Here is a 27,249-nt window from a genome sequence, read left to right as displayed (position 1 = left end):
ATAGAGTTTAACTTTGGGGTCCTTCAAACCTAGGTTTGAAATCCAGTTACACCAGTTACAAACTGTGTAACTTTGGATAAGACACTTGAACTGCGTGTGTTGAAATTCTCTTACCTATAAAATGAGGTTAAAATACTGACCATGTAGGGCAATTTTGAGGATTAAGAGAGAGTATATGTATCTAAAATACCTACTAGAAAGCCTGGAGAATTGATTGTTTGTTGAGTGAAGGAGTACATAAAGCTCTGGAGAGCGTTTAGATCGGCTACAGAAGACAGGTAAGTAGAGTGACTTGAAGTACTGATTTGCCTTGGACAGCACTGGCTTAAGCAGGTTGAAGAGACGTGAGGATAGATACCTTGTGTGTGTGTGTGTATGTGAGAGCATGTACATGCATGTGATGTCTAGTGTCTACTACCTGGATGTATTTTGAGCTTTCTGGAAACTTGGCTGGTACCTAATCCACCTCTGCATTTCCCTCTCTCCTGGAAACTGGAAACACCCTGGGTTTCAATACATGTGAGAGGAGAACCAACAGTGATTAGGTGTCTTCTACAGTCTGAGAACAGAAAGAAAAACAAACAAACAGAAATTACTCTCTCCCTCCTACTGCTTACATTCTTGTGGCAAAGTCAGATTGTCTCTTGGAAGCCTTCTCCAACTATAGTTGTTATAATGTATTCACCATACAATTGATTTATTTAAAAAGACTAGAACATTACAGATAAAATTGCAGCTCCTTTTTCCTCTCTCTTTTATCCTCCTCCCTACAAGGCAATCAACAGCATGAATTTTGTAGTCCCTATTTTCTATGTTTATTATGGAATGTATCCATAAATGATATATGTAGTTGCTGGGATTTAAAAAAAACCTTTTTACATAGTGATTTCATACAATATTCTTTTTAACAACTTGCTTTCCCCCTTTTTTTCTACTCAATATTGCATTTTTAAGATCCATTTATATCTTTATATACAGGTCTCATTCATTCATTTAGTTTTTATTATTGGAGTACATTGTATGAACATACAACCATGTAATTGCCTATTTCCTGTTGAAAGACATAAAGGTTGCTTACAATTTTTCTCCATTCCAAACAAACAATGTTACAATGAACATCCAGGATACCCTGGTACATGTGAGCAAGCATTTCTCTAAAATAGAATTGCTAAGTCATTGGGTATGCATATTTTAAATGTCATTATCCTCAGCCAATTTCTCTCCAAAGTGACTGTACTAATTTACACTCCCACCAGCAGGGTATGAGAGTTCTGTTTTCTCATGTCTTTACCAACAGTTGTTGTGTACAGACTCTTTAATGCCTGTCAGACTATTTGGTATGAAATGGTGTTTCACTCTTGTTTTAGTTTTCATTTCCTTTATCACTAGTGAGGATAATCATCTTTTCATATGTTCACTGAATTGTCTGCTTCCATCATTTGCCCACTTTTAAGTTACATTGTTGGTTTGTTTAAACTGACATATAATTTCTCTACCTATTCAGGATTCTAATTCATGTTGGTTTTATATATTACAAATATATTTTCTAAGCCTGCCATTTTTTTCTTTAGTACCTTTTGTGGAAGAGAACCATTTAATTTTGAGGTCGCCAGCTTTATCAATACTTTCCTATAAACTACTGATCTGAGAGTTTTCTAAGAAATCTGGTTCTTTTCTCCTAAAATTATTACCCTAGATTTTCTTCTAATTAATTTTTTATGGTTTTATTTAATGATTTTCATGTGAGATGCAAGTTTTAAATGGAAAATCTTGCCATTTATTGTTTACTTTTTCCTTTCACTGATTTATAATGCCACCTGTGTCATATGCCAGTTCCTCACACGTATTTGAGCTTATTTAAGAGCTTCAAATTCTGTTCCATTGATCTGACTTTCTCCCCCTGTTCCAATATCACTGTTTTAATTTCAATAGCTTTAAAATATAAATGTCTTAAGAGATACATAGTTAAGTGCTACCTCTTTTTTTTCCTCCAGAATCAGCTTGGTTAATATTTGTTATTTGCAAATTCAGACGGATTTTAGAATAAGTATGCAGTGTTGTAAAGGAAAAATCTTGTTGAGATTTTATTTGAAATCTCATTGAATATGTTAAGGATTTAGATCAAATTAATAGCTTTGTGAATTTTAACATCTCCATCCATGGAAGTGGCACAGTTGTTTTCTCTTATGTTTCTTGTAACATTTTATAATGTTCTCCACAAGGTTTTACTTAAGTTTATTTATAAACAATTTTGATTTTTTTAATAATGACTATACTTATATTACATTATTACTGATATGTATACATTTTTGTGTATTATTCAACCATTCTGAAATCTTGTAGTTGCTCCATTAGTTCATTTACAGTTTTTCTTGATTTACTATATTGATAATCTTAATATAATCTCTAAGTATGTAATTACAACTTCCAATTCTTATGCCTCATTTGTTTCTCTTGTCTTATTTCATAGTTAGGACATGCAGTTGACTAGCAATGGTGAATTACGTGGACTATACTGTTATCTTTTCTTGACTTTCATAGAAATGCTTCTAAATTTCAGCATTAAGTTTTATTTGCAGGGTTTTGATAGCTACTTATTAGATTAAGGAAGTTTCCTGCTGTTGATAATTTACTAAGAATTTTGTCTTAAATAAATGTTGAATTTTATTGCAAGTTTTATATATTCAATATCTATTGAGACATCCATTTGTTTTCTCGTTTAAATTGCTCATATGTTGAATAATCATACCTTGATAGATTTATTTTTTTTCTTAGTGACTCATACCTGTTTTTCTGTGATAAATTCTACTAGGCCACGGTGCTTGGTGGTTAGGCTTAGAACAGTGCTAGGTTTAATATGCTAGTATTTTGCTTAAGATGTTTAAAATGAAGATTTTTGCAGCCTAATAAATTCTTTTTTGTACTTAAATTCTTTTGAGAGGGATTTGTGTCTAGTGTTACTATCTTTTCTGACATTCTAATTTCAATCTATACAATTCTTTTCTACTAAACTCTTCCACCTGCTATTTTCTCCATACCTGCTAGAACTTAAAAGCCACATTCTATCTTGGTCTGCACTCTACTTGTATTACCTAAATGTGCACTTTTCCAATTGTATGACAAATTGTTATTTTTTGATACTCATTTGCTATGCCAATTGTACTCTCACAGTAGTAAGTGGGATTCTTAAGTAGAGAAAATCAAGGTATTCTTCATTTAGTCAACTCATCTTAGCAATGGCTAATAGTGAAATTCCCAGAAAAATCAAAGAAATATCTCAACCACTTTCCACAAAATAATTCATGAATAAGTATTAATTAAAATGGTAGCATCCTGTGTGCTAGACACTGTGCTCAGCACTTTATATACATGATATTGCATAAAACTTACAAATATTGTATGGGATAGGTAGTGTTATTCTCAGTTTAGAGATATTAAACCTTGAGTTTATGGAGTTAACTAACTTACTTAAGTTACATGAGTGTTAAATGGGATTTTCATCCTGTCCTATCTGATGCCAAACAATATACTCTTAGCCATTTTGCTACAGTGTGTCTACACCAAGGTTTGGAGACCCTAATGCCATCCATGATAACTCCATGCCAGGACACAACAGAGTTTAACCTGTCGACTGAAAATAATGCACACCCTAAAGTTGAGAATTATGTTTTTAATTCAGTGGACTTGCTGAGAACTTAAGCCTGGGAGACAGCCTCTCAGATAGCCCTGAGGGACTGTTCTGATGAGGTGAGGGAGAAGCCAGGACATATAGGAATTCAAACAGATGAACAAAAAAAACCCAGGAAGTTGAACATCACAAGATTACTGCTAATTAAAGAAAACCAGACATCTCAAGTTAATGAATTTAGCACTTTTTTGTGTGTCTGAGAAGATGCAAGGACCTGGGCTCATTGAAATCATTCCTTTGCTATGCACCTTAACTTTCCAGGGCCAGTATCCTGTTTTTCTCCATGCTGAATCCCCTCAGGGTGCACAGTTGGAGGTGACTGCAGTGACTGATGACTTGATGGCCGCAACATCCTTTGTTTATTCATATGGCAGACAACATTTTTCATCCACAAACCCAGCACTGTCTCCTGGGTAACATACTCCTTATATCTTAGCTCTCTGATTAGCAGATAAGAATTCTGTTCCAGGGCATACACATTTTGTTTGTTTGCTTTGTTTTATCTTATGTATGTCTCATTTTCCTTTATTTCTTCTTACACTACTTCATAGAAATACCTACTCATGCTTTGACATCTTCTTTCTTCTGTCTTCCTGCCCTTATGTTCAATTTCCTCATTTCTAGTTATTCTCATTCATGCTTATTGATTTTTTTTTTTTTTGCTTTTATACTAAACAAAAAGAAATCAGGAAAGAATTTAAAAAGAAAAGAAGTTGTCCTACATTGGAATATCATGCCTCCAATGCGGGAAGCTGATGTTGGACTCTCCCTCGGATGCCCTGGAGTCCTGGTTGGTGGCTGAAGCTGAGAGAAGGTCAACAGTTTCGTGAACTAACTTGGATGCTTCTCTACCCTGGGCCTCTCTGACAGGCAATATGCCTCATCTTTGTCAATGGGTAAGGGTTTCTTTGACTAGCCAGGCATAAGACAGAACATGAAGATGGAGCTGCTTGCCCAGTGGTGAATGTATTTCTATTTTTGTAATCTACTTGCTGTCAACTCTCTTTTTTCCTTTATGATGTTTAATTGAAATCACAGCCTAATGAGGTCTGGCCAGTCTCTTTCCTTCGGCTGAAGACTTGATGTTACTGCCAATATATCTAAATAAGAGGAGAACAATTTCTGAGAAATGGAAAACTTCAAGGGTTCTTAAAGGCCACTAGAAATGAGTTGTTTATATGATGCATTCCCCTCCCCCCTGTTTTTTTTTGCGGTACGCGGGCCTCTCACTGTTGTGGCCTCTCCCATTGCGGAGCACAGGCTCCGGATGCACAGGCTCAGCGGCCACGGCTCACGGGCCCAGCCACTCCGCGGCATGTGGGATCCTCCCACACCGGGGCACGAACCCGTGTCCCCTGCATCGGCAGGTGGACTCTCAACCACTGCGCCACCAGGGAAGCCCTCCCCCTTACATTTTAACAGATTAATTTGTTACTAAGCTGGTGTTTCCTTCAACAATGATGATTTTTTTTTGATGGTCTTGGAATATCCCTGGAACTCAAGTCCGGCCAATGAATCTAGATATTTTGTTGGTTGAAGTTCAGGGTCTCTGATCTCACCTGAATTAGCTCCTGGAAGTATGCTTGGAAATTTAAAAATTTGTGCTTTTACTTTTCCTCTTTCTTTTTAGCCCAGTTCAGATGTCATGTCCCTACAGATTTTTCCTTAATTCCTAAATTGTGATAGTGCATCCGTCATCTGCACATCTAGAGAACTTGTATTTGAACCGTTTCATTTGCCCTGTGCAATGAGATGCAATGCGGTTGAGGAGAGGATATGAGTATTGGAGCAGGGCAGGAATGTGTTTGCATCTTGGGATAGTATTTACCAGCTGGGTGATCGTGACATCTCAGTATTTCATTTCTGTGAATGATAATCTTCAAAATAATAATGCTGATAATAATACCTGCCTCATCTGGTTGTTGGGACAATTCAATGAGGTCACATATATATTAGACTCAGTGCACAGGAGAGACAATAACTATGATTTCCCATTTCTTTGAGTTCATTTCCACCATCACTAGTACATGTAAAGTGCGTTCTACAGCACTTGTAGAAACAATGAGTCTATCTTTCCATAACATTAACTTTGCAAGCTAAGAGATTTTTATCAGGGGAATATATCTCATGAACTGGCATGCCTTGTTTTGGACACTTAGTCAACCTCATAGGCTTTATTGGAGATAACTTCATAAAAGTATTATTTTGTTTCATGTAGGGACTTAATTCTTGAAAGTTACTTAGTGTTATTTTTTACAAAATTAAATCCTTTTTTAGAGCCAGCTGGGGAATGCACTATTAAAGTGAGTCATGTGGTTAATCCTTTTGTGTAAAGTAACCTTTTGGAAAGTGAGTAATCCTCTGTAACTTATCATGCTTATATTCCGATACCAGTGCTCCTTGGAGAGGCGCCTGACCCATGTGCATCAAGTACTCTGTACAATCTTACATTTCTATTAAAAAAAAATTCCCACTGAAGCCAGGGATGGGTCTACATGGGTGATACACTTCTATTGTGTGTAGTTTGTCTTTACATTTTAATGAATTAATGTAGAAAGAGGTTGGTATTAGATTTGCCACAGCACAAACTCATAAGGCTTTATTTTTAGGAAGGCTCTAAGAGCCAAGGGAAAACAGAAAGGAAAGTAATATTACTGAGTATCTGCATGCTAAGCATTGTGGTAAACATTTTCACCAACATATCATGGTGTTATGAATAGCATTATTCCCACTTTATTCGTCAGAAAAATAAGCAAAGTAATCTATGCAAGTGTCAAAATCAAGATTTGAAATCAGGTCTGCATAGTGCTAAATCCCTTGCTAATTCTAATAATGTATTCCTTCTTGAGTACAATCTACTGAGTTTAGGCAGGAAGTAAAATCTAAGATTTGTGTGGTATTTACCTTATTGGGAGTCACTTTAAAAATACCTTATTGTGCATTATCTTGGGGCCTAATTTTTATTTGGGTATGCAGCATGGACCTAAACCTTGGCTCTGAGGTTAGCTTCAGTGAGGTTTTGAAGGAGTTAATACTTTCCCTTTTTTTTCCATAGAAGATGAAATGTGGACTGTTGCTAGAAGCCACAAAGCTGAGTATTTATTAAGTACACTTATTATCTCCCTTTCGTCTATTTGGCCGATGTTCCCAACAATAATCTAATTTCCTCTAAAATTTTCCATGGAGCAGGATGGTGACTCTAAATCCTGAAACGCTAAAGGAATCATTTAATGACCTGTGGTGAATTGCTATGAAGTCATTCCAGACTTGTTATTGAGTATTTGGAGAAGACTCATGGGTAAGCTCCAAGTCTCTCCAAAATGATCCTGCTAGTTGCAGTCAAGGACTTTCTGGGGGTTTCTGGAAGTTCTAGATGACTCTTAAGGGAGTCTATTTAGTTCAGTTTGAGAATATAGTGCTAATAAGGCCAGTGGTTTGAGCCCTCTGTGCTAGTGCTCATAGACTATACTCTTCACTTTGGACAGCCATTTAGCATATAAATGATGTAGGTTGTACATAGGCAAAACAAAACAAAACAAAAAAACCCAGTGGGGATGGCTTAGTGTGTACATTAACTCTACTCATTCAACCTGAATTTTTTGTTTGTTTGTTTGTTTTTTTGGCCACACTGCTTGGGCGTGTAGGATCTTAGTTCCATGACCAGGGATTGAACCTGTGCCCCTTGTAGTGGAAGCGTGGAGTCCTGACCATTGGACCACCAAGGGAGTCCCCAACCTGAATTTTCTAAGAGCACATTTGGTACTAAACTCTAGGGATACATGGCCAGTTTGAACTAAGACTGTCATTAAGTCTCTGACTATGAGGGATACATAAACAGATAATTATGTAATGTTATGATGCATACCATGCTAAAGGTAGCTATAGATAACATGTCTAAAATTAACAAAGGAAGGGTGTTGATTAATAACAAGTTGAGTTTATTAAGTACCATAAAAATGAGAATTATTATAATGGTGATTATCACTATTATCATTGATCTCTTAGTGCTAATCCCACTGTTAACACCTGTACTTCAATTATTCAATCCAACAACCTTGAGATACTGGTGATGATGATGATGATAAAGAATGCAACACTAAACACTATTTTCAAGACACTGTGTTGGATATTTAAAGATATTATTTTATTGGATCATGCCAGCAACTCTCTGGGTTCTTTTTTTTTTTTCCTTTTTTTTTTACTATTTTGGGTATTAAAAACTTTCTGAGGTGTTGTTATCACCATTTTGGAGAGGACCAATCTGACGTTAAGAGTCTGCATAAATTCCCCAATCACTCAGTGATAACAAAGAAGTTTCAACACTTGGACTAATTGACTTGCTCTTTTCATTTTTCGATCTTTCCTACCTGTAATTTTTCCTCTTCTTCCCTTGACTTCTTTTCGTCTGCATTTCTTTTCCCATCTGCTATATCATTCTCTTTTTCATCTTAGTTTCCCTGACTCACGTTTTGGTCACCAAAAGTGTGCCACTCTGCTGGGAACTGGGAATACAGAAAAGAGCAAAATACAGTCCCTGCCCTCCTGGTGCTCATGGTCCAGTGAGAAAAAGAAATAAGTAAATATGTAATTATAGTACAGTGTGGTAGATGTTGTGATAAAGATGTCTGCTGTGGAATTACAGTAGTCCCACCCTTATCCACGGTTTCACTTTCTGTGGTTTCAGTTATCCATGGTCAACCACAGTCTAAAAATATGAAATGGAAAATTCCAAGAATACACAATTCGTGTTTTAAATTGCATACCGTTCTGAGTAGTGTGGCAAAATCTCCCACCCTCTCACTTTGTCCTGCCTTGGACTTGGATCATCCCTTTGTCCAGCGTATCCCATTAGTTAGTCACTTAGTAGGCACCTAGGTAATCAGATCAACTGTCATGGTGTTGCAGTGCTTGTGTTCAAGGAACCCTTATTTTACTTAATAATGGCCCCAAAGCACATGAGTAGTGATGCTGGCAATTTAGATATGCCAAAGAGAGGCTGTAAAGTTTTTCCTTTAAATGAAAGGTGAAAGTTCTCAACTTAATAAGGAAAGAAAAAAAATCATATGCTGAGGTTGCTAAGATGTAAGGCAAGAAAGAATCTTCTACCCATGAAATTGTGAAGAAGGAAAAAGAAATTTGTTCTAGTTGTACCGTCACACCTCAAACTGCCACAATTACTACCACGGTGCATGGTAAGTGCTTAGTTAAGCTGGAAAAAGCATTAAATTTGTACAGTAAGATAGTTTGGAAGAGAGAGCAAAAGACCACATTCACATAACTTTTATTACAGTATATTGTATATATAATAGATTATAATTGTTCTATTTTATTATTAGTTATTATTGTTAATCTCTTACTCTGCTTAATTTATAAACTAAACTTTACCATAGGTATGTATGTATAGGGAAAAACATAATATTTATAGGATTTGATACTATCCATGTTTTCAGACACCCACTGGGGGTCCTGGAAAATATTTTGCCACTGATAAGCAGGAACTACTATACAAAGTTCGGGCACATGGTCCCAGTTCAAAGTCTGTGAAGTCTTCCTGGAAGTGGTGCCTGGAAATGAGTTTTAAGGTAATATTTACACTCAGAGAATCACTAATGCAAAGGTATGAGAGGCTGGAACAGTGGGATGCATTGGGGGTCTGTGGAAGCTTCAGAAAGGCAGAAACTAAGGGGGCTTGGGGAGGAGCTGGGTAGAGTAGATCCTTGTTTCCTGTGAAATTAAAGTCTATTTTAGGTTTCCTCTTGAGAGGCCAGGTCATGTCACCATTTCCAATGCAAGTAACATGTGTGCCTCCAAATTGCTATTGACTGTGGCTTGCAAAGCTGGATGGCTCAGGTTGACTTGCCCTCAATGGCTGCTGTGACAAGATGATCAAGTGTTGGCTGTCCACTCCATTTTAGTGTAAAATGAAAGCAGACCACAGCTTAAACAGACACAGGCTCAGAGGAGAAGAAACTTCCATGTTCAGACCATTGAATTTGTGACAAACTGTGCTCTGGGTTTGGCATATACAGTCTCACTTAATCTGCAGCATTCTCCTTTGTGGAAGGAAAGAACCCTAAAAGAAATCAACTGGGTTGCATAGAAATCTGGCTGTTGGTCTTAAAGAAACACTGTTTCTGATTGGTTCTGGAGTTATTCTTAACTGGAAGGGTCTTTTTTTTGTTCCTAGACCTAATTCCAATGTGTGTGTGTGTGTGTGTGTGTGTGTGTGTGTGTGTGTGTGTGTGTGTGTGTAGGCTTTCCCACACCAACAAGCAATTCTTGGACACCAGTAGGGTGTCCAAGTTGATGTGAGTTCAAATCAACTCAATTCTGACACTAACCAGAGATAGCATCAGATGCCACAGGTAAAAGGCTCAGTTCCACAAGAGCACCCTCCACTTTAGATGCCAATTGCAAGCCCTGGTTGTGTTTCTGGGGCTATACAAAAGATAACTAGAAATGGATCATGGACCTAAATGTAGTAGCTCAAAGTAGAAGAAAATACAGGAATCAAATCTTTGCTACCTGATGTAGGAAAATTTTTCTTAGGACACAAAAAATATGACCTACAAAAATATTATATTTCATCTAATATAAACGCTTCTGCTCTTCAAAGGATACTGTTAATAGAATGGAAAGACAAGCTATAGACTGGGAGAAAATATTTGCAATATGTATGTCTAACAAAGGACTTTATCTAGAATATATTGACACAACTGAAAAATAAAAAGAAACAGCTAAATAAAAATAGGCAAAAATTTTAACGGACACTTCACAAAAGAACACACAAATGGCCAATAAGCCTATGGAAATATGCTCAATATCATGAGTCATCAGGCAAATAAAAACTAAAGCTGCAAAGAGATACCACTACACAACCACTATAATGGCTGTAGTTAAAATGACCGACACTAAGTTTTGGTGAGTAGGGCAGAAACTAGAATCTCAAATGTTGCTAGCAGGAATGCATAATATTTTGGAAAACAGTTTGGCAGTTTATTATAAAGTTAAACATTTATGATATGATCCAGCAATTCCACTCCTAGGTGTTTACCCCAGAGAAATGTAAACATGTCCACACAAAGATTTGTGCTTAGATATTCACAACAGTTTTCTTCATAACAACCCCAAATGGGACATGATCTAAATATATAGGGCTGGCCAAAAAGTTCGTTCGGTTTTAAGTAAAAATAAAAGACACATTTTTCATTTTTACCAAGAATTTACTGAACAACATATTCATTAACTGAATGAACTTTCTGGCCAGCCCAATACAGTAATTGGTGAATGAATGGATAAACAATTTGTGGTCTATGCAAATGGTGAAATACTATTCTGCAATAAAAATGAATGAACTGATATCACACAATATCATAAATGCACCTCAAAAGCATTATGCTAAGTGAAAGAAGCCAGACTCAGAAGACTGCTCCCCATATGAATTAAACTGCAAAAAGTGTTAGAAAAGGCAAAACTGTAGTGATAGAAATAGATAAGTCATTGCCAGGAGTTCCATGGGGAAGGGAAGAGATTTACTGCACAGAGTCACAAGGGTAATTTTTCCAGTGGTAGAAATTTTTTATATTATTATTGTAGTGTTAGTTATACTATATACATTTGTCAAAACTCATTGAAATTTGCACTTAATATTAGTGAATTTTATCGTATGTAAATTATAATTCAGTAAAGCTGACTTTTAAAAGAACAGCCATATACTCATTGAGTAATATGAGTTTGTATGCCACTGCACAACTGATAGAAAAGAAAGTTATAGTTTAAAAATAAATCATTCGGGGGCTTCCCTGGTGGTGCAGTGGTTGAGAGTCCATCTGCCGATGCAGGGGACACGGGTTCGTGCCCCGGTCCGGGAAGATCCCACATGCCGCGGAGTGGCTGGGCCCGTGAGCCATGGCCGCTGAGCCTGCACATCCAGAGCCTGTGCTCCGCAGCGGGAGAGGCCACAACAGTGAGAGGCCCGTGTACCGCAAAAATAATAATAATAATAAAATAAAATAAATAAATCATTCATTGAACAAATATTGAATAATCACTTATATGTCAAAGTCTGGGCTAGGAGTTAAAGACAAAGTTATAAACTAGACAGTGGGTGGTAAGACAGGTTAGTAAACAGAAAATTAAAATACAGTGTAACTGATATGATGGGGATAATCACAAGATGCTACAGGTACACAGAGAAGTGGTACGCAGCCCAGCCTTGGGGTTACAAAAGGCTTCTTATTAAAGATAATAGAATGCAAATATGATGGAAGAATATATGTAAGTTAAGCAAACAGAGGCATGTGGACAGTGATCCAAAGGGAGGATAACATGCAGCTGAAACCTGGAGTAAGAAAGCAGGTGGTGAGGGCTTCCCTGGTGGCGCAGTGGTTGAGAGTCCGCCTGCCGATGCATGGGACACGGGTTCGTGCCCCGGTCCGGGAAGATCCCACATGCCGCGGAGTGGCTGGGCCCATGAGCCATGGCCACTGAGCCTGCGCGTCCGGAGCCTGTGCTCCGCAACGGGAGAGGCCACAGCAGTGAGAGGCCTGCGTACCGAAAAAAAAAAAAAAGAAAGCAGGTGGTGACCTGTGAGTGAAATTGAAGCGAGATGTAAGCAGGTATAATCAAGATACAGCTGAGAAACAGAATTCATAGAATTTCATAATTCTTACATATGGGAGCTGAGGCAAAGCAAGAGGACAAGGGCATTGTTACTTTCCTAGCTTGAGAAACTGGGCAAAGGATGACATTGTTCACTGAAACTGAAATGCAGGAGCACAAGGAATGGGTGTAGTGAAGGGGGGGATGTGTTTTATGAGTGTTAACTACAAAGCTCCTGTGAGTCATCCCAGTACAATCGGTAGAAGATCATTGAATATAAAAGTCTGGAGCACAGAAAACTGACCAGAAAGAGAGATGCAGGTTTAGGAGGTACGAACCTATCACAAGAGAGGATGAGATCAACCAGGGAGATGGAAGCAGGAAACAAGATGGCCCCAGATTAAAAAAGGAAGGAATAGCCAGACAGCTAGGAGAATAAATAGAATACCGTGTCTCAGAAATCAAGGAAAGAGAACGCTTTGAGTGACCAACGGTATTAAAGTGCAGAAAAGTCAAGCGAGAAGAAAGGTGAAAATTGCACATGCAATCTAAAAGAGGGAGATAATGGGTCAGTTTTTCAAGTATAGCTTCAGTGGTGTGAAGGTGGGGAAGCCAGATACAGAGGCCTGAGGGGTGAGTGGGAGGGGATGAAATGGAGATATTCAATACACTTCAGGGAAACTTCTCCATGACAGAGAAAAGAGAGAATGTGGAATCTGGAGGAGGACCTGGGGATTGGAGGCAGTGCCTTGCCCACATGCTCATGGGATGCAGCCAGTAGGGAGGGAGAGATGGATGGAGTAACATTCCTGAGATGGCAGTAATGGATGGGATCCAGTTTTCAGTAGAGCAAAGGATATTTCTTCCAGGCCATCAAGAGGGGAGAAGGGAGGTAGTGAGTGAAGATGCAAATGTGTAAGTTTTACGGCAGGAAGTTGAAGGAATTTTGACCCGTGTCTTCTATTTTTCTGTAGGACGCAAGGTCATAGGGAAACTAAGGATGAAATGGGGGTCATGCACGTTAGAGAAGAGGTGACACTTTGAAATAGCTGCCGTGCAGAAGGGGGAAGGACTCTCTATTGAAACTTAATGGGACTCCTGGGCATCACTAAAGGCCCAGTTAAGGTTGGGGACCATGAATTAAGACTGTTTCCAGTTCAGAGTGATTTTTTCCCCCCAAGTTACCCAGTAACCCAAGTGCAAGTATAGAGAAGAGCAAGCTGAGTTCATTCAGGTTTTGGTCTACACAGGATTCTATGCGATCCTTACAAAGCAAAACAATGAGGATTTTGAGAAAAGTAATTGCTGTGATGTGAATGTAATCTTAGCTGGATAATGAAGGAAATGAAAATAAGGGACTCCTGGGAGATAAGGAGAAAGTAGAGGCATTTGTAAACTGGAAGTTCCTAGAAGGTTTATAAAATGATATATTGGGGATAATTGAATTGAGATAAGGTGGAAAGATGGGTAAGATCATAGGAAATGAAGAAGGCAAGGAATCTGAAAGGCCAGGATGTTGAATTATCCCATGCTGAAGTCACTAAAGATGAAAGTACTACGTGGGGTGGGCAGAAAGCCTGGACGACTGGATCTTCAGAGCATCAGGAGGAGTAACCAGGACAGAATGTATAGGATGACAGTGCCAAGGGGTATAGTGAGGCAAAACCCCAAGGCGAACATCTCCAGTGAGTGGGAGCTGTGCAGAGGTCTGAGGAAATCTAACCCAGAAGGGGGTGTTAGAAGCAAAGAGGACACAAACCTGTGACTTTTCACAACATGGGAGTCGGAAGGAAGAAGAGCCTCCACTTGGGTGTCTATGGCGTAGCCTTAATGCGTTGGGTCCATGAAGAGTTTCAGGGCTTAACATCACTGATACAAATAGAGTAAATAGAGGCGTTTAGGTGATGGGAGCCTTTTCAGGCAGATGAGGGAGCAGACAGTCTGGTGGTGGTGGCAGTGAGAACTCTGCTGCCTTCTCTACCAGTGTTGGTGGTGTGTCTCAGCTGGAGCCATTAGTGCAGTAATTAAAGCTCTGGAATCAGCTAGACTTGGGTTGAGTCCAAATTCTATCCTTCGCCACTGCTCATGGGAACTTCTCTGCACGTTGGTTTCTTCAACTCTAAAATGAAGACAATATTGTTTACTTCAGAGCTGTCTTCGAACTTCCATGAGATTATGCTTGCCAAACAGCATGGTGTAATCATATAGTAAGTATTTAACAAAGAGTATCATTATTATCATTACAATTCTGGGTGTATGTCATGCTGGAGTCCCCAAAGAAAGTACATACTGTGCTTAATGAGATAACCTTTCCATTAGTCTGGGTAGAGGGAAAGGTGAGGGTATGAGAGTTTGCCATATGGCAAAGATGAAATCATTCAGTAAATGAGAAATTTTTACTCAAGAGAGATCTTTAAACCACGTCAAATGTCAGAGAACCTAACCACCAGAGTGATCTTCCTTCTATTCCTTAATAATGGGTCTGGAAATTCAGGATGATTGAACTTTTCCTTTGTCAACAGGAGCAAAGTGTTTAGAAAAAGGAGGCTTGGGAGAGAACTATAACTCCCTGAACTCATTAAGACACCCAGCCCTGGTTGCACAGTCCATTGACTTTTGATTAGAGAGCTGTACTCTTATAACAGACATCATTGTCCAGATGTAGACGCACTACAGTCGTTTCCAAGTAGGAAACAAAGATCACTTGGAAGTGGAAAATTTCCTGACTTTACTCCTCTGATGAGGGGCCCTTACTTTGCACCCACTTGAGTCTTCTTCATGCAGCGGAGAGCACTCTCCTCCTGTCTCTTTACAACCTCCATCTCCTCCCAAAGGCCTCCAAAAGGAAGCAGCCTGTGCAGCGGCCATGGTGCTTTTCCTGCTGGTATGGAAGACAGATTATACGATCTAAAACACAATCCTTCCCTGACCCAATTTAACGCCTGCACATAACTTCCCGGAGTCTGATCAATGTTCCTGAGGCTTGCTTGTCCCAGGGGCTGCCTCTGTTCCTTCTGCAACTACCCTCTTAGATCTTATTATTATTTTTTAACCCTGACAGTTTCTGTCCTATGTTTTGTGGTTAACATTTTTTACACATTTTCCAAAACCCCAAAGTTTTTCTTCAGATTTTACTCATTCATTTATTTTGTAAATAACTACATTATTTTATCTTATACTGAGTTGAGAGAGGGAAATATCTGGCTGTCCATCTTTCTCTCTATCTGATGAGTCTAAAGACATTAATAGCACAGACTCCAGAATCAGACTGTCGGAGACTGAATCACAGGTCTACCACTATCTACGTGACCTCGAACAAGTTGCTTAACCTCTCTTTGCCTCAGTTCCCATCTGTGAAATGGGAATATAATAACAATCTCATGGAGTTGTGAGGATTAAATTAGATAATAAATACAACATGCTTGAAACAGTGCCTGGTGTAACGTAAGAGGTATAGACATGTTTGTTATTTATCTATTATCCTAATATTCAGTATTAGAATGCCTCCAGGGAAGAAGGGTAGGTGGAGATGAATTAATCCTTTTGAGGTAAGTGAGATCTTCAATGTGTGGGTGTTGGTAAATGCCAAAAGATCATGGATGAGAGTGTCAGCTTTCTGTGGGTTAGGAGTGTGATTTATCAATTTTGTTCCTTAACTGGAATGGTTCAGAGATGAATATTGACATGAAATAAGGGAGGACAGGACAAGAATGGAGAAGTTAGGAAAACAGAGAGAGGTTGATACTGGATGCTATGAAGGATCGATGGACTATCTTGGTAGTGAGGTGGTTGGAGGACATTTCTAGATGGGTGATATTCTGCTCCATTCACAGTTGTTTTCATGATGACAGTGGAGATTTCTCTGCTGGAAGCCCTCTCTCTAGTATTGAGTGAAGTCTGCTCTTTCCACAGATGTGTGAGGGGAGTTTCAGAGACTCAAAGAAATAGTCGTTTCCTGCCCCTGCCCCCAGGCTGCGTCTTTATGGAAGAGAACAAAGATATCCATCTAGAAACAAGATCCTTAGAGACAAGAAGCTCCTGGGTTCCTGAAAATTTGCAAAAGTAGTGGAGAAGAAGCCTTGGATGTCCACAGGTTGCACAGGTGGGAAAGGTGTCTAGCTAATTTTGCTAAGATCTCAAAGGTCAAGAAACCTCAGCTGACATCTTAACCAACATTTACTGAAAAGCAGTTATGTAGTAGACATTGAGAGAGGCCCTAGAACCAACCAAGCCTTATCACTAGTCCTTTGACATAGTTAGCACAGTGGCAAGACCAAGTTCCCAGCCTAGCAGAGGGTGAGCGTGGTGCACGGGAACCAGAAGGATGCTGCTCTCTCTTTCTACACCCTCCCCCTGCAACACGCTGTTGCCGTAAACTTCTCCAAACAACTGAGGCTTCAGTCCCTATGCCGGTAGCATTTCATATACAACCACCAAAAAGGTACAGAAAGTAGATTCTATTTAATCCTCCCAACAACCCCAAGATACAGTTCATACCACCATTTTGAAGAAGGGCCTGGTGAGAAGAGGAGATTCATAGTTACAGGTGTGAGTAGATTTTAAAGTCTGCTAAGCCAAAGTTGACTGATTGATGGCTTTGCCACGGTCTCTCCGTAGGACCTTGAGCAAAATTCCTCACCTCTACGAGCTTCCGTTTTCTCTGAACAAAGAGATCTTACAGGTTTGTCTGAGGATTACAGCAGAGTGCTGGTCTCTTTGCAAATACCAATAAAATGGTGGTGTTACTATTTTGGTATTTTCTTGCAAACAATTTTTCACATCTGTAGGCATTAGATGTCTAATATTTTAGAGAGAAAAATTAAATAAAAATAAAATTATCTTCCTAAACTAGACCGCCATAGTCGTTAACTCCTGCATATAGTTTACAATGAATCTTTATGTTCTTTGTGTGGAAAAATCTGCTTAATTGATCAGCTCTGCCAAGTTCTCATAAAGACAAAAAAAAAAAAAGGTGAAGAGATAGCAGAGAGAAAAAAAAAAGAAAAATATTCTTTATGTGGTCTTTTTCTGTTGACATTATGTATTTCCTCTCCAGCAGAGAGAAGTAAAACTAATACTGGGGTGCGTCATACTCAGAAGGAACCAGAGCTGGTCTGGAATTAGCTGGTTCTTACCTGGAAGGGTTAGGCCATCTCAAAATCGTTCATGGGCCAGTTCAAACAGGGTTCTTTGGTTTATTGTTCTCTTTTTAAAGAAGTTCCAGGTCATAAAGAAGGAAACTGCACGAACTGTTCTGACTTTGGCCCTTGCCCCGGTCATGTTGGTGCAGCAATGGAGTGAGTGTGCATGGCCCAGATGCATAAGCAGAGAATGGGTTGCAACCCAGACTCTTGATTGAGAAACCTTCTGTGCTGCTTCAGATGAGGGGCTGTTTCTTTCCCCTTCCTTCCTCTTGAGGCTGAAATGTGGAGGCACTGAGAGCCTCATACAAGACTGACCTGGATGAAAGGGTCTTTGTGAAGAGAAGGCCATTTATCAACCACAGAGCCATTTTGGCTAATGATTGAACTGTAGTCACTCTGCTGCTTATGGCAACTTTACATCCAGCCCTAGAGTCTCACCTTCGCCAGCCAATCTGCAGGCCTACACTGATGCACACCTACGCTGACCTGGTGTTTTGGGGGGACTTTCTCTAGGTTTCCAAGTGTTTAATTTTTATTGCATTTGAGGGACTAAGGAGAAGGCCTGGGCGGGTGGGGGTGGGACAAAGAAAACACTTTAAAAGGGAGACTTGTTTCAGGGACTTTAGCCAATGTTCCAAAGAGCTGTGTTGATGAAATGAGGCAGCTCAAGTGAAAACAAATTGAATTTGGAAAAAAAAAATTTCCTCCACTCAGTGGCAGTTGGAGCTTCCATTCTGAGTTACTTCTAACTTCCTGGAGCCACGTTTGCTTTGCTAAGCAGACTGAGTCATTTAATCTGTCAGCTTCTCTCTGCCCCTGCCAGACCTCACTCAAGGAACACTTCCAGGGCCATGGGAGTTCACCAAGGCCTCTCTGCCTGTCCGAGCCACTCCCTGGAGGCCACGTACCCACAAGCGCAAGTTTCTCTGTCCTAATTCAAGGCTGCTTAAAGTCAGGGGAGAGCATTTCTGTTCCTATCCACAAAATAGATCCAAAGGATATGATAACAGCAAAAACTAGGATTTTATTGCATCTCCTCGTGTGTAGCAAGCACCATACTGAGAACTTCATATCCATCAATTCATGAGTTCTTTACAGTGAGGTGATATGGAGAGCGAATATTCTTCTGGCTTTACCGATGAGATGCCTGAGTAGGACTCTACTCAGAAGGAGTGGAAATTCTAGAGGGGAGGCCAGCACATAAAGAAACCACAGGACAGAGTGACAGTGTGGGCCAAGTCTAGAGATACTAAGGAGGAATGAGCAAGTAGCTCTAGCTCTGGACCCAGTAGAGGAAGACTTGAAGAGAAGGTAATGCTGAAAGATAGAAAGAAGTTTACCTAAAGAGTTGTTGACAGAGAGACCAGCAGGGTCCAAAGCATGGAGCTGTGGACCTGAATGGTACGGCAGAACGATAGAAGGGGTCTAGTGTTGCCCCCATGTCAATGTAAGGGAAGAGGGCAAAGAATGTGAATGATCACCAATATCAAGTTTTCCAGCCTCCTCTGTGGTTAGATGAAGCAATATTCTGATTTCCTTTCCAGCCAGTAGAATGGGGCAGGAATTGATAGGCATGTCTTCCAGGTCCATAAACATTTTCGTGAGCGATCCTTTCTCTCTTTCCCCATATTCTGGCAGACAGAGAGAACTCTGAGAACCCAGAGGAGGGTGACCCACGAGACCAAAGGAAACAAGGGCTCTGAATTATGGCCTGAAGCAATCACCCCTTTCTCAGCCAACCTACATTAGGTGGTGTCAGGAATGAGAAACAGATTCTTGCTGTGTCATTCTGTGGAAATATGGGGATTATTTGTTCCGGCACTTTGCCTACCCTAACTAATCTGGGGGCTCAGCGAAAGGAAGACAACAACCTAATCCCTGAGAGCCTTACATACGGGGAGGAAGAGTTTAGGATTTCTCTTTAAAGGGATGGGGAGCTGCTGGAGAATATTTAGCCATGGAATGCCCAGAGTTCAGGTTAGAAGTTGGCTCTGGATGTTGTGTGTGCAGTGGGTCGGAGCTAGAGGCAAGATAGTGGAAATGGAGAGAGGTGTGGTTGACTAGGGGTCTATCTGTGCTGCCCTCCAGTGTGTGCCTACCTCTTATCCTCTTGTTCTATTTTTGTACCCTGTGGACATTGTAGATAGCAAGGCCTTGTGAAGGCCTTGTGAAATCGTAGAAGCATCCAATGGCATAAATGAATGAATGACTTCATCACTGCCAACCACTTTATGCTAACCACGGTGCATGGTGATGACACACACCATCTCATTCCAAACTCAGCGCAGTCCCAGGAGGAAGATATCATCATTGTGATCAAATGGGTAAGAACACAGTGACTTAGACACCTTGTGCTACTTTCTGGAAGACCTATAGCCACTAAATTCTAGAGCTGAGGCTCAAACCCTGGACTCTCTGACTCCAGAGCTCACATCCCATTCATTACACCCTGCTTGCTCAGTAATCTTTAAGTAAGAAGGAACTTTTAGGGTTGAGTTTAACAATCCCCATGGTGGGGAATCCCTTTTACTACATACTATTTATGTGGCTTCTGCCTGGTATATGTTGTGATAGGAAATAGCCTCACTTATCACAAGTGCAATGAGATTTAGAACCCTTTAAGTCCTCAGATATGTGGAGCAAGTTTTTCATTTTACAGATGAGGGAATTGCCTCCTTCAAACATGGGAAGGAAAGGGTTACACAGGCCTGCAATATAGTCTTTCCCTTTCCTGGGGACACCCTGGGGGAAGAAATGTGACCTGGTCAAATCTCCTTGTAAATAAACTATTAAGGATTCCAGGGGAAACCACTGATGGTATTTATTAGTGGCAGAATTTTTATCTTTGGGATACTTTTAGCAGCCTGTATCTCATCCTTCTAGGATTGCTTATGGTAAATAAACCTGGAATCCACCGATTCACGGGGCATGGCGCCCTGAAAAATGTCACCTAAGCTATGTAATTACTGGAGTATAAAATGGAAATGTTTCGTGACTAGAAGAGCTGGCTTTCATGTAAGCAATGTGTTTGGATACATCTTTTAGAGACCTGTGTGTTAAATCTGGGCCAGATCAAGTCCTAATATGACAAGAAAGGGCCCGGGAAGTGGTATTGGCTATCCCAGTCTCTCCCCACTTTCCCTGTGCCTCATGATTCCCTGTAGCTTAGAAATGATTTGTAAAGCTTGATACTTGGTAAGATATTTGTTTCTTGTGAGTCTAATTTGAAAATCCAACCTTTGTGTTATGTCTGAAACATACTGCTTTATCCAAGATCACAGAGTTTGTCAGCAATGGAAGATTAAGTCTCAGACCTCTTACCTCCCATATCCCAGATCAGTTTAATGCTGAGGTTTCCTCTGCTTCTACATCATCCTCATCTTCTGCAGCTTCTTCGTGACTTAGACTGATGATGATAATGATGATGATGAAGGGGATGACAACAGTCATGGCAAAGCAACTCCCTTTGATTAAATACCTACTATGTATCAGACACAGTGCTATGTACTCTATAAATACAGTGTGAACAACACAAACATGTATAAAAACTCACTACTGGGCTTCCCTGGTGGCGCAGTGGTTGAGAGTCCGCCTGCCGATGCAGGGGACACGGGTTCGTGCCCCGGTCTGGGAAGATCCCACATGCCGCGGAGCGGTTGGGCCCGTGAGCCATGGCCGCTGAGCCTGCGCGTCCGGAGCCTGTGCTCCGCAGCGGGAGAGGCCACAACAGTGAGAGTCCCGTGTACCGCAAAAAAACAAAGACAAAACCAAACAAAAAAAACCCTCACTACTTATATAAAACAGATGTTCACAGAGCTTTCATTAGTTTGAACCTTATGAAACTTCCAATATTCAACCCACCGAACAGCAATTTCATATGGCTCCGCCTAATTCTATATGTCAAGTAATCTAAGTTAGGTGACCAAAGAAAGCACCTCTGAAGATCTTCAGTCTGAGTGATAAGAGGGAGCGTAGTATATAAAAATCAGAAGAGAGAATATCCCATGAAAAGGGAAGCTTCAACTGTAAGGGCTCTTAGCAGGGAACCAACCTGGGAATTTGAGACACTGAAAGAGTACTGATATGATTGGGGCAGAGTGGGTGAGACAGAATGACAGGAGTCAAGTGTGGACAGGGAGGCAGGAACAAAGCCCCTGGGCTTTATAGGCAGAACTAAAGAGGTTAAGTTTATCCTAAGTGGGTTTTGACTTCGGGTAGGAGCAGGGGAAATGAGATGGGATTTACATTTTTAAAGAGTCTCTCCAGCTGCCAAGTGGAGAATGGATGACAGGGTACAAAACTGGTGACAGAGAGACCACGTGGGATGCTTCTGTCGTGGGTCAAGTTAAGAGCTAATGGTGGCCTAAGCTGGAGTGATAGCAGTGGGGATGGAGATAACTCATTAAATGTGGGATTAGTTTGGTTGCTTCTGATAGGCAGACATTGCCCATGTACCCGACAGCCACATTATGAAAGCTCTTATTGGTGTTTCAGAGAATGTTTGCTAACAACCTATCAGCTTAGAGAAGGCTGTGGAAGCAGACAAGGGTTGTACTCATTTACTTTGATATATGACTTGTGAATAAGATATCACAAGTTTATTCTCTCCTTTGTCTCAGAGAAGGATTTGCTTTGGGTAGGGGGCGGAGAACTTGACAGGAGGCACTTATAGGGGTCTGTCTTTGGTATACGAGAAGCTGGAGACTGGAGCTCCTATGTGCCTCTCCAGAAAATGAAACTGCTTCCAGGTCCAGAGATAATTAGATAAAAGTCTCACGGTTGCAGTGAGCAGAAGAGAAGGGCTATGATGGGCAGATTCTTGGCATAGCTGTTCAAGACACACAAGGGCTTGCCCAGTGACCAGGAGAGTAGGGGCTACTGAGGGAAACTGGCTGAAGATTAATTGAATGATGAGAAGGAGGATGAGGATGAGAGGAAAGGGAGTTTGGGGTCTGGGACAGCGCCCGGGCTGCCTTTGTAGGCCAGTTCCCTAACAATGCGTTCTGGGCGAAGTCAGGGGCTTGATTGAAGCTTAATTCAGATTCTTTGAATGTGCCTTAAGGAGACAGACTAAGAAATGATCTGATGAAATGCAATGGGAAGCAAAACTTGGCAAAGGCACAGTGGCAAATGAGCTAAGAATATGGGGGGATATCCTGCCAGACCCCCTTCCTCCAAGGACCACCCTCAGCGTATCCGGAGAAATCAATCAATCGGACAGGACTGGATGGCTCCCACAGGACAGCAATGGGGGACCCCTGTGAGGGTTGGGGGTCTTTCATTTACAAACAGGATTTGAGTCTCAACAGAGCATTAAGACGGGTCAATGAAGGCACAGGGGAGGAGCTCAACGTCTCTTAGTATCCTGTGGGCTACTCAGCAGGGCCAAATGCTATGCCCACTCCTGGGCTCTGCCCACGGAATTATAGGCCCGCCTCCCACTTTGTGTGAAGGCCCTGGAGCAGGAGATGTGACTTGATTTCAATGTCCCACCACACTGTGGAAATTTGTAAGAACCTTGTCGAGGGGCCACAAAGGTCAGCAAGTCCGCAAACCATTCCCTGCCCTTGCACTTGAGCAGCCCAAATTTCCCTGTGCTGCCTCTTTCCACTCTTGGGCATTCTTAGTTCTCTTCTCTGAATGTCTAGCTTGATATATGCATGATCCACTCAGGCGGTCACCTTCCCATGAATGTCTTCCTATCTGCCACTCACAGGGTCATCTGCCAGGGACATCCAAATGAAAGGTTGGAAAAAACTTCATATAGATATTCTCCTTTTTATATATTCAACTCCTTCCTGCACCTCTCACCAGTTTTATAAGTGAATTTATACCAAAAAACCCTCTTTACAGTATCCAAAGTGCTTTACCCAATATATCTCTGCATCTCACTCTAATTTTGTGAAGTAGCTATTATTCTCCCCAACTGACTGGTGAGAAAACAGGTTCAGAGAGGGTGAGACCTGCCCAAAGTCACACAGCACGTTTCATGCAAGAGAGGGGCCTGGCACCCAGGTGTCCTGGTTTCCATCTATCTCACTCACCCCTATCTAATGCTGTTTTCATGATCTTCTTTGCTTAGTCTGCCATCTCAAAGGGTAAAATAGAACAAAATAGTATCCTCTGTTCCCGTGTCTACGCAAATGTGGATACAGCCTCTAGATTACTTTCCTTTAGCTCAGCTGAGACAAACGCTCATCTGGAAAAAATTTGTTTCTTAACATTTCCAGGCTCATTGACTGCCCCCTCCAACCTCATACTTTTTGATCCAACCCTCTCCCCCGTGACTATTCGTAATGATTAAAAAAACACAAAAAACAAAAAAAAACCTGTTATTTCACACTACTGTCTGCTCCTTTGCAAAATCTCCCTTCCCTATCCAATTACCCCCTCCCCAATCTTTGACTTAGGAGACTTCTACTCATGCTTTGAGGGCCAGGAATACTACCCTTGACTTCCAAGTGGGTTGAATGGGTTGTCTCTGCTCTCACAGCCTCTTCTCTGTGTTTCTTCTGTCATAGCACCTATCAGACTATATTATAATTGCCTGTTCACATGCCTTGCCTCCCCTTCTGGCCCACAAGCCCCTTGAGGGCAGGGAGTTCCCATCTTTAGCATTTAACACAGATTTTGACCCATACAAGCAGGCGCTCAAGAAATATTTCTGGCCCTGATCGGAAATCACACACTACACAGAGATAGTTACATTTCTAGGCAATTGGTTTCTAATAAGTAAATAACCATTTTCTTGCATCTAGAAGCGATTTCACTGGCCTTTTCTTATAATCGTACATGCAATAAAATATACGGTTCTGAAGCACTCAGTTAGATGAGTTTTGACTTCTGGAAATACCTTAGTAACCAACATCCCAAATAAGCATAGACTACTTCCACCTGTATTCTTCCTTGCGTTCAGCCCACAAGAGCAGTCTTCTAAACACTTTGGCCCAAGCTAAGAATCCTAGTTTTAAATCCATATCTGAATGTGATCTGTCCTTTACAAGTGCAAATCTTGGCCCAAAGGACCATGATGGCTGCAGCCAATTGGCAGGATCATGGTAAATGATGCAATGCATGGCATGACTCTTTTGAGCAGAAATGGCACATCTGTAATGTATAGTCAGCTGAATAACATTTTGTATCCCTCTCATTCATGGTCAGTGGTCAATGCAAAACCTTCCCTTCTGGCCGAAGCAAAGAAGTCCCAAGCAATCCAAATCAGCTAGGAACAGATAATGGAGTCCAGGGTCTTAAATAATCCTTAGGCTTGTGGCCTGGTTTTCATTTGGTCCTGGAGAATGTCTTTTCCTTCCATGGATTGTGAGCCAATGTTTCTTTTCCTGCTGATTTATGACCTCCTATAAATTAACAGAGGCCTTTCAACTGGGAAATTCACATCCCAAAGACATGAATCTTCCATACATAATTCCTCCCCAAGGAAGCCAGAGTTAGCTCTCAATTACATACAGTGATGGAGATGCATGGTGGCTAAAACGATACAAGTGCTACTTCTATTCCAATTGGAACCGTCACGCCAAGTCCTAGGAAGAGAACAGTCAGATTTGTATACCAGAAGCATGAAAGCTTTGCCTGCTCAGGGCAGAGGAAGGGGTTTGATCCATCTTTAGTTACAGTAAATATTGGTTTGTTGAATACCTCCCATGAGATGAGAGATACAGGGGCACAGGAACACATTGTCTCCTTTCAAAGGATTCTCAGTTGGTAGTGAAGAGAGACACATCTATGACTGTATGCAAGCTAATGTTTTCCCCTTGTTTGGAGATTATTTTTTACGAGTATTTTAGTGACTTGGGCATCAAAAGTCACAATGAAATGGAAAACAAGACACTAAATCACAATTTTGTTGTCTGGTACTGGATTCCTTTTACTCGTCTCTTCTTTTCTTTTAACATTTGCCAAGTGTCGTTAGGTACCAGATTTTGTGCCTGGGACCATGAATAATGTCAGAAAGAAGAGGTGGTCCTTACCTGCAAGGGGTTCATAATGATGGTGGCTGAGGATTTGTGGGCTGTGCTCACAAATTGTACATCAGGTAGGCACAAGTGTGGAGTAAAACAGAGATTCAAAGTTTGAGGTAGAAAATTTACTTATGGATTGTATCTCTCTTAAGCTGATTTTTTTTTCTTACTGAGAAAGGAAAAAATGGGTTACAGTAGAAAAAGCTCAGAACAAGGAATCAGAAGGCTGGCCGTCTACTCCCAGATCCTTTTCCCATTAGCTGGTGATTTGATAAAAGTCATTTGAACTCTTAGCCCCAATTCCTTCATATGTACAATGGGAGAAATGCTTACCCTGGGAGCTGGAAGTTGTGCGTGTGTGTGAGTGTTTGATAAGAATCATCTATGTACAAGTCATTCTTCCACACATTCACCACCCATTTATTCATTCCTCTGAATAAACCTTTGTTTATCCTACACAGTAGTTTTTTGTAGCTGCTGCAACAAATTACCACTAACTTGGTGACTGAAAAGAACAGAAATCTATAATCTCACAGTTCTAGATGCCAGAAATCAAAAATTGTATCACTGGGCTGAAATCAAGGTGTAAGCAGGGAAGACTCTAGGGGAGAATCTTGCCTCTTCCAGCTTCTGATGGCTGCCAGCATTCCTTTGCTTGGGGCCACATCACTCTAATCTATATCTCTGTGGTCGTATTGCCTTGTCTTCTTCTGTCTGTAATTTCCTTCAACCTCCCTCTTATAAGGACACTTGTGATTACATTTAGGGCCCACCCAAATAATCCAGGGTAATTTCTCCATTTCAAAATCCTTAACCTGATTACATCTGCAAAATCCTACTTTTGCCATATAAGGTAATATTCACAGGCTCCCAGTGTTAGGATATCTTTTATAGGGCCATTATTTAGCCTACCACATCCTGTATTTGTGTGTTTGCTTGGCACTTTGAGAGTGGGTAAAATATATGGATTAAGAGCATGGACTTTGGAATCAGAGTACTGTCTCTGCCACTTCCTAGCTGTGCTTTTGGGTAAGCTACTTCCATTATAATAATATGGACCACATGAGATTATATGCATCAAGTATTTAGCACCATTAGTTCAGGATATTAAGTAAGTACTCGACAGATATCAGAAACTACCAACATTAGGCACTCATGGTCTAGAGTTAAAAGTCTTTGTCCTGGGCTTCCCTGGTGGCACAGTGGTTGAGAGTCTGCCTGCCGATGCAGGGGACACGGGTTCGTGCCCCGGTCTGGGAAGATCGCACATGCCACGGAGCATCTGGGCCCGTAAGCCATGGCTGCTGAGCCTGCGTGTCCGGAGCCTGTGCTCCGCAACGGGAGAGGCCACAACAGTGAGAGGCCCGCGTACCACAAAAAAAAAAAAAAAAAAAAAAAAAAAAACACAAAAGTCTTTGTCCTTTCCATTGGAGAACTCAAGATCTAGTTGAGAAAATATGAAATAAACAGGTTCAATGAAGTACAATAATTGCTATTAGCAAGGAAAGTCATGGCTGTGGGAACACAGAGTTGAGCCATATATCCTGCAGGAGAGGGAGGAGATGGAGGAATCTTGATGGATAAGAAGTTGTTAACCCAGAAGGAAAAGAGAATGCAGGTGGGGCAGCATGTGCAAAATAAGGGCATGATAGCAGATGAATGGATAAGGAAGATGTGGTACATATATACTATGGAATACTACTCAGCCATAAAAAAGAACAAACTAATGCCATTTGCAGCAACATGCATGCAAATAGAGATTATCATACTAAGTGAAGTAAGTCAGAAAGAGAAAGACAAATACCATATGATATCACTGATATGTGGAATCTAAAAT

The 27,249-nt window shown here is 40.8% G+C and overlaps 1 protein-coding gene across 4 annotated transcripts in view; it reads right to left on the bottom strand.

The window, feature by feature from the left end:
* Nucleotides 1–11,662: 11,662 nt before the first annotated feature.
* LOC308618540 (uncharacterized protein) overlaps nt 11,663–27,249 on the bottom strand; it is a 224,254-nt gene continuing 208,667 nt past the window's right edge. For 2 of the 4 annotated variants that reach the window (XR_014016025.1, XR_014016026.1), the window contains one exon: nt 11,663–15,167. Coding sequence is in view for 2 of the 4 variants with exons in the window: in XM_081236540.1 (XP_081092666.1) it covers nt 14,267–14,408; nt 15,044–15,170 (269 nt within the window). In the remaining 2 variants the exon portion in view is untranslated. Of the gene's footprint in view, nt 15,171–27,249 lie in introns of all 4 variants that reach the window. The other 2 variants (XM_081236540.1, XM_081236541.1) reach the window with 2 other exon arrangements.

The sequence above is a fragment of the Mesoplodon bidens genome, assembly GCF_964165515.1.
Source record: "Mesoplodon bidens genome assembly, chromosome: 6".
Classification (NCBI taxonomy): Eukaryota; Metazoa; Chordata; class Mammalia; order Artiodactyla; family Ziphiidae; genus Mesoplodon; species Mesoplodon bidens.
Note: the sequence above shows the minus strand (reverse complement) of the source record. Positions and strands in the feature narration are given on the sequence as shown.